Source organism: Psittacula echo (genome assembly GCF_963264785.1).
Source record: "Psittacula echo genome assembly, chromosome: 6".
In the NCBI taxonomy this organism is placed as follows: Eukaryota; Metazoa; Chordata; class Aves; order Psittaciformes; family Psittacidae; genus Psittacula; species Psittacula echo.
This window is the reverse complement of record NC_137743.1, coordinates 72,014,031-72,032,769: the sequence shown is the minus strand read 5'-3', so window position 1 is coordinate 72,032,769 and position 18,739 is coordinate 72,014,031. Positions and strand designations below refer to the sequence as shown.

General features: G+C 39.5%; 1 protein-coding gene across 1 annotated transcript in view; it reads right to left on the bottom strand.

The window, feature by feature from the left end:
* PARD3B (par-3 family cell polarity regulator beta) overlaps nt 1-18,739 on the bottom strand; it is a gene marked incomplete at both ends in the record, with an annotated part of 424,820 nt that overhangs the window by 235,438 nt on the left and 170,643 nt on the right. The window contains one exon of the mRNA XM_080620282.1: nt 546-637. Within this exon, the coding sequence (XP_080476408.1) occupies nt 546-637 (92 nt within the window). The remainder of the gene's footprint in view (nt 1-545; nt 638-18,739) is intronic.

The window sequence follows — 18,739 nt, the reverse complement described above, 5'->3', positions numbered from 1 at the left end:
TCCATCCGACTACTCTAGTGAGGCAATACACAGAGAAATATTGCAAATATTGGCTACAGTTTTCACAGTGTATAAACATAGACATAAAATCTACTACAGGATATAGCAAAGTAATAACCTTACCACTCAAAAACAGAGGTGACATTTTAACTGAAAAAGATCATTTTAGGATTATATGGTTCAGCTGAGTTGTTATTTATTAAGATATATTACCTAAGAATATCCTCTATCTTGACATTAATACTTGCAGGACTGAGTAGAAAGCAAAAACAGAGTACACAGTAGCAGCATATTTCCCCCTTAGCCTTACACTACAAACAGCACAAGAAATTCATATTCACCAACAAGGTAAAAGACTCATGCTCAAATATGTGCCTCAGTATGTGAATTGAGTGCATTTTTAGGATGAGAAAGGAACAAGGAGGAAGAGATCATGACAATGATAACAATGCAGATTCACAGATGCAGCTGGAATGAGAAGCCTGTCTTATCATGCATGTTGATAAACCACACTTGAGTTAGCACTAAACAGAAAATGTTCCTACCTGACAGGGAGCCGGGCCCTCTGAGACAACAACAGTTCTGTGGGTCCACTGAGGTTCATCTCCCCATCCTGAAATGATACCTGGGAAGCACCCTGTTGAGAGATTTCAAAGCACATTTTTAGACTATTATGTATTTATGCATATATATTTTTGAGTATATATTTATATATACTCAAATATATATATATATTTGGGAGAGAAAACAAGTCATAAGTAACATCATCTCACTGACAGTGAGGACTGAAAGACTCATTCTGTATGCAATGCATGTGACACAGCATTCAGAGAAACAGGAGGTGATCTGAAGTCCTGTTCTTCACACCAGAGTCCTGCCATGCTTCCACTGCAGAAGTTCACGGTACTGCTTCCTTACCTGCCTGTCTAACCTGAATGTCACTCTTTTCCACACTAGGTCAAGTTCTTTCTGCAATAGACTCCACAGACCATGGACAAACTCAAGGGCATTTTTCCCCTCCTCTTTTTATCCTTTAGAAGCATTTATCTGGTAAAGACATATTTTCACAGTTACTTCACAGAAAAAGAAATGTAACAAGTTGGCCAGACACAAAAATACAGTTCACACAAGGACCTGGCATTAATGCTAAAGCTCTTGAAAACCATTTTTTGGCCTTCTTTTTGTGATCCTTAGACTCTCAATGTTTGCATTTTTTTTTCATACTGGGAGAGGGAAAGAGGTACCAATGAGATAAGACCACTGTCAGCAGGTGATATATTAGCTTTAACGTACTGTACTTCGTTACAACCCTTATGGCAATAATGTAAACAGAGCAAAATCCGTAACAAAGACCTTCTTTGGAGAGGTCACTTCTGTCAACTCCACAACAGGAGTATAGCTGGAAGACATAAATCTTCAGCTGTCAACACACCAAGAGAATTCAATTCAGAGCTTGATCTTAACCAGATAAAGCCCAAACTTAATAATTATTTTCTTGTTGTTGCAGTGGTACAGTTTTCCAGTGTATATACTCGCCATATCAAGTTGTCTCAAGGCAGAAGGTTGCAACGTTATAAATTAATTCCAAAGAACAAAGCCAGCTAGATAGGCAATTTAATTTTCAATAAAAGCTCTACACCGTATATTAAAACTAGCAATGTCTCTCGAAAGGTGGCTCTACTCAGAAAGATGACTTTAAAGGTTTGGTGCTTTCAGTCCTTCAAAGATCTGCAGAACTTATTTTCAGTTTATAAGAATCAAGAGAGTTGTGGGCCAGAGTTGGTTGTTTTGAGCTCTAAAACAAGAATCATGACCAACCTTGCAAGCAAGCCCTTACAATATAAGTCAAACTGGATCCCCTTTCGGTTCACACACTGCTTTTGAACCCACAATATTGGTATGGTGCTCTTTGTGTGTTAATCAGAGCACAAGCCAACAGACTTGGCTTCCACTGCAAGCCAAATATAGCTCACTGAAAGCGAACTGATGTCACTAATGGAAGAACTATTCTAAGAAATGTATACTGAGTATATGCCATCTCTTCCAATCACTTTTCACAGTGGAACCACATATCAAGGAACAATTCTTGTTACATGAAGCATATTCCATACTAACCTCATAAATCAGGAACTCAACCTCAAGTAAAAACCTCAATCGCTTGTTCATATTTTACAGACTGATTGTCAGTTTCTCAATAGCAGAAGGATTAATGACCCTGACTCCCAAAACTTGACTCAAATTCAGCTGACAGTGTAATAGATTTACAGTGACCGTATTGCAGTTTTCACTTAGGAAACAGGAATAAAAAGCAAAATGGCATGGTAAAAACAAAAGCCAATAAAGCACATGCATCTAAGAACACTGGAAGTTTTAGAATTTATTTACATAGGGATATTTTGAATTAGACAACTTTTCTTAGTGCTGTGAAAAGCATGTTCTTCAAATTAGAACTGAAGCAGAAGACAGGGATCCCATTAAGCAACAGCCCTCTGCAAACAACCGTAAACCAAATGCTTGGAATAGTCTTATATTCATTATGTGACAGCTCTTAAATTAGGTAAACGTGTGTATAACAGTGGAATGAGTGAAGAGTATATACCAGGCACATTTTCTACTCTGTGAACATGCACAGTCTTCTCAGTTCAACAGTCAGTATGGATATACATTAGCCCCAACAACAAATATGCTGGATTCAGAATCAACTAGGTTGGAAAAGGCCTTTATGATCAAGTCCAACTGTTACCCCAGGACTATGAAAGTTTCTGTCTAGAAAAAGAGACAGGGAGAGACACAACTGACTGAAACTGGTCAAATCAACTGTTCTTATTTGAAACAAAGGGTGCAGCCTTGAGCAGGTAACACAGCAGATGGCTGCCCTGACAACCAGGCTATCGACCAGCCCGTTCTCTGTTTTCTCACTATCATCACAACCCAGAAAACCTGGATTTTCATATTAAATAAAAAAAGCCCTGCACCAGATCTGTTTTCTAACTAAGCTCTGATTCTAGTGTAGTTTTGCACTACATTTTAGCTAAAAAAAATTAAGCTTTTGTTGAGGTGGTTCCATGGCAAAATTTTGCACATTCACCCAAGAGTGGACAATACCACCCAATCCAATAGAGAGCTTTAGAAATATTCATGGGCCACCAGTGGCCCTAAAAGGCCACTTTGTAGGCTCAAAATACTATTCTTAAGACTTCTTGTAAGTTTGCAGGAAGTATAAAATTGTAAATATATAATTTCTTAGAAAAGCTATGTTGCAAAAAAATCCTTTTCTACTTGGAAAAAGAATTCTCATTGAACAATAACACACGAGGCTAATCTCAGATAAATTTACACATAGGAAGTCTCCATAAACAATCAGAGAAAATCCTGAGTGCAGGGTATACTTGGAGTATAAAATAGTCAAACGATAACAATAAACTTCAAGGAAATACATAAGATCTATTAATAGGAGAAATACACATGGAATCTATTCAGATTAGGAATGAAGCAGTCTAGTACACCCAAGGGAAAGTATCTTTATCCAAAACTTTCCTTTAATGACAAAGTTAAAAGTGAAAATATATGTCTGAAGTTCCAGTTTACAGTATTGCATTCCCAGAGGGCATCGGCTTTTTAAAACAAAGGAAAGGCATCCAAACCCTAAAGCAGAAGGTCACAGAGCAGGGTAGCAGGCTGCAGAGTTCACTCTCCCTATTTGGCCAACAGTAAACCTTCTTCTAAGAAGATTCAGTGGAAGTTCAGATCCTACCAACATAACAAACAGTCAGATGCAAGGAAACCTGGGGCGGGGGAGGAAGGAATGCTTCGTTTACAAATGCAGGAAATGTCTCATCTTGCTCTCGCAACAGACAACTTTAATTACTATATTTTAAAATTGAACATTTTTATCAACACTTTCAGGATCATGTGAACATTTCTGACAGCCAGAGTGAGTTTAAAAAGCCATAGCACTATTTTTAGCTTTAAAAATCAGCGCTTTCATAAATATTCCCAAACCAATTAGTCCATGTTACAAAGTAAAGGTGTTTACCTTTAGTTACAGCAACAAATACAACACAAATGCATACAGAAGATGATCCCCAGGACCATACAGCTCAAGGAATGCACATAATGGCCACTTTTCATTCAGTAATAATATAACAAAGCACGGGTCAAAATATGATAGCTCTATTTGAATCAAAGTTTCATGCATCCTGATGTAACATCCAGCAGTTGGATACAGTGCTGTTCCCAAGTTCTAGCCTATTGTACATGACTGTTCCTCAGAAAGACTTCTCCATGGGTTACTTTGGTCTGCTGGAACAAAAGGTAAGTTGGCTGTGTCTGTGTGTTTCTGAAATGGCAAAGAAACTTCATTTGACCACAATAACCAGTGCCCATCATTACAACACTCCTGTCACTCTCAAACTGTAAAAAAAAGAATGCAGCAGATCACAAGTCTGAAAAGTGTTTTAGACTAAAAACTGGTTCCTAGATTTCCTCATTTGGCCTCAAATCTGCAATGGGCCTAATCAAAGATGTGGCCCTAAAATTGTGCATTAGGAAAACAGTTATTTTATTATTATTACTTACAAAGTACAGAGTCAGGCTATCACAAGGCCAGGGAATACTCTTGACAAGTGAAATACATTACAAGTTATCAGTTAGCTGAAACCTGGTTTTAGAACATCTCTGCAGAAGAAATAATTTTCTGAGGAAAAGCGTTAAAAGCAGAGGCTCTGAATAGGTTAAGCACTACACACTGAAAATACCAACACAGAAGTCAAAGTCATTAAAATATTAGATATGAAAACAAAGTTGGTGTCAATATATGGTTTCATCTGCTTAGCTAACCTTTCATTACCAAGTTAATACCAGACTATCTTCCTGCCCACACAGCTTTACCGCTTCCTGAAACATATTTCAGAATGGGTCAGTATTGCAACAGCATGCATAATAATGCCTCAAAAAAGGTCCAGATTAATCTTATTTTAACATACAACTTTCCTTTTTTTATTATTCAAAATAAGCATAACAAAATATCAAATATCCCTTTAAAACCAAGTAATAACAGAAAATGGAGTAAGTTGCTCAGTATGCTTCTAAACATTACAGAGCATGTCTGAAAGAGAAGATGCTGATCAACAGACATGCAAGCTCTCATACTTAAACAAGTGTATTTATAACCACAACTTATTTATCTCAATTAAAAAATTCCTAACCATCTAACATCCCCACAGCATCCCTATCAACAATATATCAAGGATGAAAGCCAATGCAAAACAGGCTAATAAAATGCTGCTAAACTGAAAGAAAAAAATATTAGTGTTTGTTACTGCGTATTTCTTATTTTTCCAGCAGTCTGCTTGATTTAAATCACTCTGCCTCCAGAAAACGTGATAAGTATTTTTAAACAGCTTACAATACTTCATTTCACTTACTTATTAAACTACATCACCCTCTCAACTATTCAGAATGAAATCCATTTGAAATGGATAATTGATGCAATTGTGCAGTATGCACAAATGCAATTAATCACTTGCTAAGGATGACTTTTAGGTAGGTAATAAATACGAAAATAAGAACCATGCAACCTTCTCTCAAGGTTGTCAGTTGAAATGGACAAATTCTACTGGACTGGCAAAAGATATTTTTGAATATAAGAATAGCTGTACATCTTCAGATACTTTTAATAATATGTAAGTGGATTCATGTTTAATTAGCACAGCACAAAGAAAAGCCTTAATATAGAATGTTTTTAGCAATTACATGACAGTTTCAGGAGCCACAATAGCAACATTTCTCCCTCTCAACTATCAATGGATTTCTTGAGTACTGTAGTGAGCTGCGGTCTCAGCACTTAAAAAGATATTTTAAAACTAAGGGCATAAAAAGACACCATCCTGGGAATCAATCTTTAGTAAGAAATTATCCCTCAAAATTGTTTGCCAAAAAACTCTGTTGAGGGTTATCATTACAGCTGAACTGTACCGTTGGATAGATATTCAGTGCTGTTCAGTGCAAAACTCAAGCTGGTTGAAACCCCCTTCCCTGGTAGGTCCAACTACTCTGGGCAACTTTGCACTGCAGCAGATTAGAAGCAACTGTATCACACACACAATGCAACTGAAGTACTCAGTGTCATCGTGAAAATTGGGATAGGAACATCTTATCCACACACATGTATTTTCAAAATAATTGCTTACACCTCAGCTCAGTGGTCAACAGCTTCTGCCAAAAGTTTATGAGGGCAAAGCCTCTGTAGTAAACAGGGTGCACTCAACACTGAGAAGCCAGGGAGATGAACAGTACATTGTGGGGTTAAGTACAGGGGACAATGTTTTCTCTCCCCTAATTAGCAGTGGTCCAAAGTCAGCAAGCACATTGAAGCCCCTGCTTTCTACATAGGTAAGATGCTGTTAAATATCAAACACAGCTCCCATGGAGAACAGGAGTCGGCAGGAATCGAAACCAATTCAAAGACACAAGCTACACCAGTCAGTTTCTTACCTCTTAACTCCCACTGAGCTCTCCTGGAAATCACAGAATCATAGAATCATAGAATAGTTAGGGTTGGAAAGGACCTTAAGATCATCTAGTTCCAACTCCCCTGCCATGGGCAGGGACACCTCACACCAAACCATGTCACCCAAGGCCTCATCCAACCCGGCCTTGAACACCACCAAGGATGGAGCATTCACAACCTCCCTGGGCAACCCATTCCAGTGCCTCACCACCCTCTCTCTCAGTAAAGAATTTCTTCCTTATATCCAATCTAAACTTCCCCTGTTTAAGTTTGAACCCGTTACCCCTTGTCCTGTCACTACAATCTCTGATGAATAGTCCCTCCCCAGCATCCCTGTAGGCCCCCTTCAGATACTGGAAGACTGCTATGAGGTCTCCACGCAGCCTTCTCTTCTCCAGGCTGAACAGCCCCAACTTTCTCAGCCTCTCTTCATATGGGAGGTGCTCCAGTCCCCTGATCATCCTCGTGGCCCTCCTCTGGACTTGTTCCAACAGTTCCATGTCCTTTTTATGTTGAGGACACCAGAACTGCACACAATACTCCAAGTGAGGTCTCACGAGAGCAGAGTAGAGGGGCAGGATCACCTCCTTCTACCTGCTGGTCACGGTCCTCTTGATGCAGCCCAGGATACAGTTGGCTTTCTGGGCTGCGAGTGCATGCTGCCGGCTCATGTTCATTTTTTCATTGACCAACACCCCAAGTCCTTCTCTGCAGGGCTGCTCTGAATCTCTTCTCTGCCCAACCTGTAGCTGTGCCTGGGATTGCTCCGACCCAGGTGTAGGACCTTGCACTTGGCATGGTTAAACTTCATCAGGTTGGCATCAGCCCACCTCACAAGCGTGTCGAGGTCCCTCTGGATGGCATCCCTTCCCTCTGGCATATCAACCGAACCACACAGCTTGGTGTCATGGGCAAACTTGCTGAGGGCGCACTCAATCCCACTGTCCATGTCACTGACAAAGATGTTGAACAAGACTGGTCCCAACACCGATCCCTGAGGGACACCACTCGTTATCGGTCTCCAGCTGAACATTGAGCCGTTGACCACAACTCTCTGCGTGCGGCCATCCAGCCAGTTCTTTATCCACCGAGTGGTCCATCCATCAAATTGATGTCTCTCCAATTTAGAGACAAGGATGTCATGTGGGACAGTGTCAAACGCTTTGCACAAGTCCAGGTAGATGACATCAACTGCTCTACCCCTGTCCATCAGTTCTGTAGCCCCATCATAGAAGGCCACCAAATTGGTCAGGCAGGATTTCCCCTTAGTGAAGCCATGCTGGCTGTCACCAACCACCTCCTTGTTTTTCATGTGCCTTAGCATGCCTTCCAGAAGAATCTGCTCCAAGATTTTGCCAGGCACAGAGGTGAGACTGACTGGTCTGTAATTCCCCGGGTCATCCATTTTCCCCTTCTTGAAAATGGGGGTTATATTTCCCTTCTTCCAGTCGTCGGGAACTTCACCTGACTGCCACGATTTTTCAAATATGATGGACAGTGGCTTAGCAACTTCATTTGCCAGCTCCTTCAGGACCCGGAGATGGATTTCGTCAGGTCCCATGGACTTGTGTACATTTCAGTTTTTAAGATGGTCTCGAACCCTCTACATGTAAAACACACCTTGCCAATACCAACCTTAAAAATGTTCTCCTCAATACTTCCTGCTCTACCTACTCCCAATTTGTTTCCAGTGTTAACCATCCAAAAATCTACCTAAGGAATGTTCTCTGCATGGAAACAGCCATGCTCTGTTTCTTAAAGTCCTACGCACACAGTAAGTTCTTTATTTTTAAGAGCAGAAAGGGCTATTTTAGGCCTGGAGATCAAAATCGTTACATATAATTCTCGTCATGAAACTTTCCAGGACTCCTCAGATCTCAAACACTAAGAAAGCGGGAAAAAAAAAGGCAAATTCCACGAGGACTGGAGTTCACACCTTTCTTGGCAGTTGTTTTGCATGGGTGAAGGGAAGGAAGAGGTGCAGCTTGAGTGCCTAAGTACTTCCCTTAGTGAAGGGCTCAGAGGAAAAGAAAAATGGGAAAGTTGTCTCAGTTAAAAATCTCCAGAAGCAGCTTTCCTGCACATAAAACTCTGGAATTAAGCCCAACATTTTAAGAACTTCCAGGGTGAGGTGTGAGCAATGTCTTTTCCAAAACAGTAGAAAGCTGCTTTTAAAAGCATTGATAGCATATTGATAAATATTTGCATTTAGCACCTCTACTGGCCAAGAACCAATTCTTGAAGTAAAAGGAAATGTTTCAGTAGGGGGAAGCAAAAAACAAACCACCCACCAAAAACCCACACACCAACACCAACCAAAAACCTACTGGAAACATAAGTGATACGCTAAATGTCTGCAACTTTTAGAAGCTGTCACTACTGGAGTAATTACTGAAAGGATGGAGCACATTGCCAGCCATATAACCATTGGAACCTTTAAAACAGAGGATATATTTATTAGCCCTCTCTCCCATTTATCATGCTGATTTAATTGCCTACGAGCCCTCTGCCTGCACTGCAAGTCAATTGGACACTACAAAGCAATGTTAGAAGGTCAGTGTACCTGAGCCAGTATAGTTTGCATCTCAGCAAGATTACTGATTTGAGATCATCTATACTTAAAGAGTATATAAGAAGATTCTGGCTGATTTGAAACATGGCAACTCTTATGCGTAGGTATCAGAGCTAATGTATATGAAACCTGAGATTCTGCTAGGATATTTACATTCATATTTTATTTGCCTTGAGTTTTTAATTATATTTTAAGGACCATTGCTAAATTTACTATTCAGAAATCCATGGCTGCTCTCTTATTTATAGAGAATATTTACCAGTGCTATCAGCAATACAAGACAGTGAAGAAGCAGGTGTTTCCAAGCTAAATCTTGTGATTTCTTCTGCATCATCCACTTGGAGACAAAAATCTGTGCTCAAAAAAAAACACAACCCTTGGACATAAGAGCTACTATAAAAATTATTTGTATGCATTCCCGTGGCAACAAGCATCATTTAAGAAGTGCACTATCATTAGCTCTACAAATGCACATTAATCCCTCCTCGTTTGGAAATTGCCATTGGGCAAGTAATACTGAAAGATACTAGTATTTCTACAAGAAAATCCACTGAAGTTTCTCAGACCAAGAGAACATAAGCATTATCTTCCCCAGCTTGACTCAATTTTTTGAAATTCCCAGGATCTTTAATTGAGAAAACCTTTTACAAGAGATTTGCAAAGTATAAATCTGTGTTTTGACTCTTTTCTTGTGTAAACAGGAACTAGTTGTATTCCTTTTTTAAAACTACATGAAAAATCTCTGAAACCTATACACATTACATCAGGATGATTTCTTCATGAAAGTATTACATAGTGAATACCTACATCTTATCTAGACAATCTTAGGTATGATGCCACATCCCCATGTTCCCCAAAAAGGGGATTTGCATTTTATTCTAATTCTCAACACTTAAAAAATCTTAACAACCCCAAAACAAAAACAACAAAAACCTGAAACAAACAAAAAACCCAAACCACCACCAAACCCAAGACACACCTAATGAACAATACAGAAAAGAGAAAAAACAAACAATTCTTTTCAAATGTAACTGCACTACCAAATTGGAACTACCAGAATCCCTTAATCGTGTTTAGCTGTCTCTTTCATTCATATGAAAATTCTTGTGTATCTTCACCATCACCACCAGTGACTGTGAGTGAACAATAGTGGTTTCTAAAATTTAAAACACACACCCATTTTCAAGGTTAAAAAACTAATTCACTAAAGGTTACATTTAATATTTTGCTGAATGGAGCATATAATGTAATGCCTTAAACAAGTTTAGGCTGGTCAACAAAAATCCATAGATCTGTTGTTTCCATAACAGCCAAGAAAACCAAATTGTTACCATCCATCAGCCTGCTAAGCACTGCTCGAAGCCTGCCAGAGCCAACTTTAAGCTTTGCTTTAATTCAGAGACCGCTATTCAGTCCTTTGGAAGCTATCAGTGACATCAGTAACATGCTGTGATGGTGTAAGAATGCTATGTCTTGCTTTAGAAGCCGCTGTCATAGCCACATTTAAGTCAAGACAGTCACTTCAGTAACTAACAGCAGATGAAACTTTGAAAAAGCCTTCCAGTGATCACATTGCCCACATCTTCTCAGATACGCATTTTTGTAGCACAACATTAACTGGCAATAGGCTGAGAGATCCCCTGTACCAGTGATCAGTGGATCCCGCTCACATCTGAACACCTGAAGAATCAGGCCTACCTCTCCTCCCAGCAGACAGACCTGTGCTGTGGAACGTGAGGCTTAGCTGAGGCACCTCTCTGCTCCACCTGATCTGGGGGTTTGCCACTTGCAGGTTTTTTCCCTCAGAGTACAGCATATGTTAGCAATTGCTAGCTATGCTACTACTAGTCCTCATATGGGATTATCACAGTGAAGCAACAGCACTGATTAATCAATTAGCACGGATTCATTAGAGAAGAGATGAAAGACAGGGCAATGTAATTGTGTTTACTGAACAATGGATGACAGTGTGCTTAAAGCCCAGGATTTCTAATAATACACAGCCACCTAGCATGATATATACATAACATTAAACTATTTAGAACAACCTCAGAGACAACAATCAGAATGTGATTCTTTGCTTGTGTGCAAGCAATGCAGGAGCCTGAAGACTGTGAAGAGAGGAGTGAACACAAGACAGATGGTGCAGCTAGATGAATATTTTAGCTTTAAAGAAGTCTTTGTAGAACAGCTACATCATTTCCTGTAGTCCAGTATGCACAGAAGCTTTTTCTCCAGATGTCTGAGGTGCACATCCTTCACTGCCTACCCTTGTCAAAGGTCGAATACTGAACTGACATCAGCAATTAAAAAACACGAATACCAAACTGCCAGACACATCTCGGGTTTCAATATATGACCCCCTTTAGGCACTAATGTAATAGCCAAAGACCCTTTCTTCTGTCTAACGGTGGTATACAGACTAGCCAGTAATGCATATGGATATCAAGAGATGAGACAAGAATTAATTTCTTGAAAATATGGTGCAGTCAGGAGGTACTGAAATATAGCTTCTGCTGCACTCTGTTTGGAAAGATAAAGGCTAAGCAAGAATGTAAAAGGTTACAGAGAAAATGCTCAGGTAAAAATTAACAATAGAAAATATGCCCAGAATATTCCATGAAATCAAAAATCTTCACATAAATCAAAGATGAGGTCCCAGGAGAGACCCAATCTATGGCATAACAAGGACTTGAATGCTCTCAGAAACCCACACTCATCCAGTATTTTCCTTTCCTGAGATGCTTCCACAACATCTCAGGTAACCACAGTTTGTTATTAGCGTACAGCTCCCTCAGCTTGGAACGCAGCCCTTGAAGACAAGGTACTAAAAAGTTTCATTGCCTGTTCAGATCAAAGGCACTTTCTGCTGGGAGTGAAGTAGTCCCCTCAACTTCGTGGGCTGCAAATCTGTTTACTTTTCAGAAGATTCAGGCAATGAGTTAGTTGAAGACTTATCAGCTGGCTTCAGTCTAAGCAGCTTATTGATAACAGTCTGAGCATCATCCTGTAGACATCTGATATTTAACCATTTTCTCCAAATTTTAAGAGATGTTAAATTCTCGTAATAATTTTTTTATACATATACATACATATCATAAATGTGTATGTGTATCTATAAGGCAAGGGATAAGGGGTTAAAACTTAAACAGTGGAAGTTTAGATTGGATATAAGGAAGAAGTTCTTTACTGTAAGGGTGGTGAGGCACTGGAATGGGTTGCCCAGGGAAGCTGTGAATGCTCCATCCCTGGCGGTGTTCAAGGCCAGGTTGAACAGAGCCTTGGGTGACATGGTTTAGTGTGAGGTGTCCCTGCCTATGGCAGGGGAGTTGGAACTTGATGATCTTAAGGTCCTTTCCAACCCTAACTATTCTATGATTCTGTAAGTTGCAAGTGAAGTTCTTCCAGAATCATATCGGGTCACAAAGATACTGTGGAAGTCTCACAACGTATCTCAGTCCAGGAAGGAACTACTTCTCCTAGAAATTCTACTCTCTCCTCGGCTCTGAGCATTCTCCAAACCAAATTGGCAACTTTAATTTCTTAACAAAATTCATCAACAGTGTGGCCAGGGAGCCATCATGACAGCTTAACACAAGCTGGTCTTGCCAGGCCTTTGTTTGACAGGTATACCCCAAACTAGAGAGGCTTTCAACTCAATTTCTCTGTTGGCATACTTTAAACCTAACTCTAAGAAAGAACTTGTCAGAGGAAAAATGGGCCATCAGACTTTTAAGATGTCTCTGAGGGCCCATGAGAACATCTTAACTGAGACAGTATGAAACGAATTCATAAGGGTTAAAATTTTGTCTGAATTTCTTCAAGGAATTGAGAGTTGCCTGCCTCCAAATGGAAGAAAACACACTGCCCTACATAAAGCCCTTGATCTTGATCCCAATTCTCAATGAAAATTAAAGCAACTGGGTAGCATTTTAATTCTGTTGAACTGTATACAAAACCTTATTTTAGGATCTGAAAGTACAGGCATAGTGTTACCCTGAATTTATAAGGGGGTATTATTAATAAACCTGAGTTGACTCCTTTGAGCCAACACATTACTATCACTGGCTTACCTTAAAGCTAGCATGCAATTTAAACTAGAGACTGATCACCTGAGAGTATGCTGTTATTTCCAACAAATCCTTATGAATCGTAATGGTATTTTCAATCTCTCCCAGGATTTTTAAAAGTCATCAGAAAATAACCTTTCAGAAAATGATCCGGTTTCATGTTAATTATTAACTACATCTTGAAATAACAGCACTGGTTAGTAAATAATTTGACAGCACTAAAAATTGCAGTGGAAGAAAACAGAATTTTTCACATAGTTGAAAGAAAACGGGGTGGACGAAGTATCGTAAGCAAACATGTATCAGCATATTCATTGGGAATAAAATAGAATAGAAATAATAAAACCATAGAGATGAATTAAACACAGGTATTAGGACAAGCACAATTTTACTTACTGATCAGATTATGAGGGGAACAATATTAGCCAGAACTCCCACATCCATGGATTATTTTAAAATCATTTAAAGAAAAATAAGCAAAGGAACTCAGAGGGGTAAATTCATTTGCATGCCACAAAGTTACATTTGCCGAAAGAAACTGCTTTTTTAAGGTTAGAGATGGACTTAATTGAACCACAGTTATCGGCAAATAACAGCATCTTTAATTGCAAGAACAAAGGTCAGAGAACACATTGCTGTTGGTTAGGTGTGCATGACAGGCGACACGAACAAATAATTCTGTTTGCTCTTTGTTACCTATTTGAGTCAGTTCCTCAGACAATGGTACAAAACAGAAGGTGAAGCAAACCGTATTGAAAAGCTGTTCCATGAGCAGACCCAGAAGCAACACAGAGAAGGTGTTCTTGGAAATAAGGCAGCTAACAGACCTGTTTTACATGTAAAGCAGAAGCAGCCTATTCAAAAACAACCAAGGAACCAACCACACACACACAGACAAAAAAAGACCCCAAGCCAAAACAAAAATGTGACAAGGTTCAATACATCTGAGTACTTTCTGGTGCTTCTGAGCTAAGGCATGTGAAGTGAGATTGATTTAAACCCCAGTATTGCCTTAATCTACAATTTCCTTGATTTTAAGAAATGTGTTGACAGAAAATTTGAGTGACCTTAACAGTAAGTTAAAAAGGTTTTTGATGTTTGTGCATTATTTAAGCTTTAAACTTCAGTACAATATGCTTTTATTTACCAGTTAAATATTTCAAATATTATTACTTATGAATAAGCCCAATATGAATTATCCAGGTTGGATTATAATTAGAAATACTTCGCAACCAGCAATGCTGCAAGAGCGGCAGCATGTTGCGGGTGAAGGGGTAGTTGTTTTCTGTAGGGGTTTTTAGTTTGTCTCTTTCAGGAAACAAGATTACCTGTGTCTGAAATATATCATTTAGAAAAGCAAATTTGTAAGTATTTTGTACAGTGAAGTTTCTTATGCTATCACACAGGAAAGCAAAGCTTTAAGACTTTATAATTGTATTATAAAAATCCAAACCATTGCAAACTCCTAGGCTTTGCTTGCATCTTTCCCATTTTCAGCACTACTAATCTGCATATTTAATGGCTCCACTTTTTACAATCCTTTCAAAGGCTCCACTGATTACAATCACTGTAATGTGTTCTAGGTATTCGTTAGACATGATCTTTCCTTCTAGATAGAAAAGGTAGGAAGAAAAAGCATCAGTGAGTTACTTTGTGAAGGAAAGAACAAGGTAGACTTCCTAAAGAAAGGCCTCTCATTCAGAGATGAGCTTCACCAAATTCAAAAGCCACTGACAGAAGCATTCAGTGCTTTCTTCTGAAAATGAGCTTAGTCTAAGACCTGGTACATCCTGCAGGCACAAGCAATACATCCTAGACAAAAGTAGCTTCCAGTAGACAAAAGGATCATGGAGGGAATGGGATTTTTTCAAGTATTTGTGCATAATCTCATGCAGGGCTTTAAATCTCAACAAAAAAAGCATGCTGAATTGGCCTTAGTATTTTAATAGGAAGTCCTGGATACATGAAACAAAACAGTGGAAAAACAGGATAATACTGATCTGTGTTGCTAAACCAATGCACTGCTGCATTTTAAGCTACTCAGAACTTCCCCAATACACATTCAACTCTTGTACAGCGGTAATGTAGCGATGAAGCCCAGAGATCACAAATGCAAGGGCCTGGGGAGCTGAACTCCTACTCAAAAATCAGTCTGAACAGTTTGTTTCCCTCAAGTGTGAACTGCCTACAGCACAGTGTTTGGAGCACTGAAGGAGTCCAGGTTCTAAGAGGAACAGGGATAAGGCTTTCTATCTGCTTTGTCCTCTCCCAGCAAATTAACCCTTTCCTGTTTAAATGGTTATAAAAGCCAATAGCAACAAGTTTAATTAGCAAATCTTCACTGGAACTTAAAGTGGAATCCAACCAGTATAGTTTCAGGAATAATAATGTATTTTCCTTGTTCAAGAATCCCCACTGCTGTATCCAATTACAACAGCTACAAGCATCATCAAGTCTGGAAAAGACAAATACAAGGATGGAGGGAGCTGAATACAAGCTGAAATAAAGTTTGAACAGTTGGGGTTGGTTTTGGTTTTGTGTTTCGTTTGTTTGTTTTGGGGGGGTGTTTGTCTGGGTTTGTTTGTAGATGGTTTGGTTTTGGTTTTGTTTGGTTTGGGTTTTTTGGCATGGTGGTGTTTTTGTGTTTGCTGAGTTTTTTTCTTTCAAGTCTGAACTGCCTTACATCTTTTTAACAGTCAAACAGGAACTGTTTACCATATGAAAGCAAATATTATTTCTGTTGTTATGGCTATTTGGACATCTGATAGCCTCAGGCAACCCAAAGGGGCCCCAACAATAACAGCTCAACTTAAAAGTCAAAGGGCAGATACCTTTGAAGTGAGAGATGACACAGAAACAGTTGTAGACCTTGAAGTTTGGTCCTGAACACTTCACAGTATATTTCATTCATCCTCACAACCCTCTTGAAGGCAGAACAGGCGCATTTGATCACTGGTGGTGCTAAATGTCAGAAAAACCTAACAGTAAAACCTTCTTCTTACAACCTCCTCTAGGGAAAGGGAAAGGCTATCAACAGTTCATTTCAGAAGGGTTCAGGGCTCTGTCAAATAGCACTGGGAATGACTCTTGTGGATTCTCAATTAGCTTGCAGAAGCTGTTAATATTTCGCGAACTAATTAACTTTCATTTTTTAAAACAATTCTCTGGTAAACATGAGTGACAGGGAACCTTCAATTCTTTAGCATCCTGGTTGAACAGGCATACAAGTTCTAAGGTATCAGTCTATCAAGACTCATGAGCTCGTTTCAAACTAGTGCAAAGGACAACACTGGATTTCCAGTTCTGCATTTGGCTTCATTTGCAGAGCCCTACAACACAATTCAGAACACAGCTGAGGTACTGTCTTGAAAATAAATGCTGGGTTCTAGGAGCAAGTAGTTTCAAGTCGGATTAACAATGGAACTGGAAGCCCACAGCCAGCTCTCCTGGGTCTTTACTTAATTCTACAGTGGTGGCGATACCTCTTGGCACAGGAAAAAAAACAAACCAGCAATTATCTTTCTGCTGGGAAAGGGGAATACAAGCCATAGGTAAGACTGCAATCCCAGGAAAAGACCTCACCTTGCCACTTGAGAGAAATCATGGCTTTTTGTGCAATTGCTGCTTCTCAACAGTAAGGACAGGTGCGTAAATGTGTAGAAAAGGCTTCTATCTGGGTGTAAAAGCTGTTACACATTATATGTTTGTAAAGCTTGTCTAGGGACTTGTCATTCCTCTTTAAATCAAAGATTAATAGCAATGGTGCACCCAAGAATTGTGCCAGTCAGAACACATTTGCCACTGGTACGTCCTCAATTTTTTGATAAATCTGTGATCAATAAATCAATAAATTTGTGGTCAACAGACTTCTAAATTCCTTGACTACTTTTACAACTTCATAAAAGGTAACTGTGAAGATCTAGCTTACTGTCTTTATTGGAAAACTTTTGGGAGTCTACAAACCAGAAAAAGTGAAGTTATAAACCATACTTCAGATTATAAATTGCTTGGCATTTCTGACACTGGCAGAGACAATCACTTCTCCCTTTTTTTGCTAGTGAAAAGACAGAGTTCATGGGTTTTTTTGTTTTTCATGAAGATAAAACTGAGATGTACTAAGGACTGCTGCTGGTTTTCCTCCTGGATTCAGTCTGGATTTATTTATAGCAGGGCTTTCTACCTTTATCTGCAAATGTCACAAGTGAGCTAGTGACTTTATACAGTTTCTTGGTTTAATAACTATGGTAGATACAGCACATGTTCTGCCTCTGTCCCTCTCTGAAAATAAACAAAACTAATCAGGTCTAAAACCTAGTTTATATCTCACTGTTCATACCGAATAGAAAGAGTTGGGCACAGATAACCTAATTTTCACCTGTTTCTGCTTACTGCATATACACTAACTCAATTTAGATTGATCGCCTCATGTTTGCAGGCTTACTACAGTGGCACAAGGGTACTACATCCATTCAGCTTATTTTTTAAAAAGACAAACCAAGATGAAATGTTGTTCGTGTTTCTTTTTAATTTTATTTTAGCTCTTTGTTTATCTCCTCACTTCAAAGCACTTCCAATATGAGGCACAGTTTCAGTGTGACAACTTTGTAAAATTAAAATAGAAAAAATGTGCCAGCATCAATCTGCTTTACATTGGAAAGCACAACAGCCTTGAGACAGAAATGACGACTTATGAGAGCAAGCTATAATGAACCCAGAAGTACTATCTGCAGTAGGAAATATATATTCAACTGGAGGATGAGCACTCCTGACACAGTTTGTCTTCTTCAATTGAAGCCTCTTGGTTCCCAGTTGCAGTGCACAGTCAAGCCTGACTCCAAAAGCAAGGAAAAATTATCAATAAGCATCCCCACAATTCTGTTGGTTACCATTTCTTATTTGACTTGAAGCTGCTTAAAGTCCAAATTAGAAAAAACTACAGCACAGAGCAAAGCTGAGCCTGCAGGAGACTTCCCCTGCCTGTGGTCTGCCACTGGCTGGGCAGGAAGGAAGGAAGGAAACCACCCCGGCAGTGGGAGCCCTCACCAACCCAAGACACATGAGCCACCTGCTCCACCACAAACCAGGGTAGCCCACCCAGGCACAGCGCTGGGGAGCAGGAGCAACTGCAAACACATGAGGCTGTCAGAAAGGACCAAGTGGCAGGGCCAGCGCATCCTCAGTAACCCTCAGACTCTTGCACGAACAGGGTGGCCTTGCTATAGTAATAGAAACATCCCAGTGCACAGGAGGACTTCAAGCCTGCCAAACGGTTCCCAATTCCCCAATTTAGGAAAGTCCAGATCTCATGGCAAGACAAGCACATTACTAAATATGGTCCCATTTAAGTGGGAGGTTAGAGAGGGTTAAGGGTCTGATCCCAACAGTACCAGTAAAAATCAGTAGTAGGTAGTAGAGTTCTTCTCAAATTTCAATGTTTCTGGAAAATAAATATTACTCTAGTGAGTTGTGTTCTCAGACTCCTTTGCACAGACAACCCTTCATTATCTGTGAACTGCAATATTTATCTAGTTCCTGTTCTTTTCATAACAATGTATCTGAGGCACAATCTCAATTCTCATAATTCCT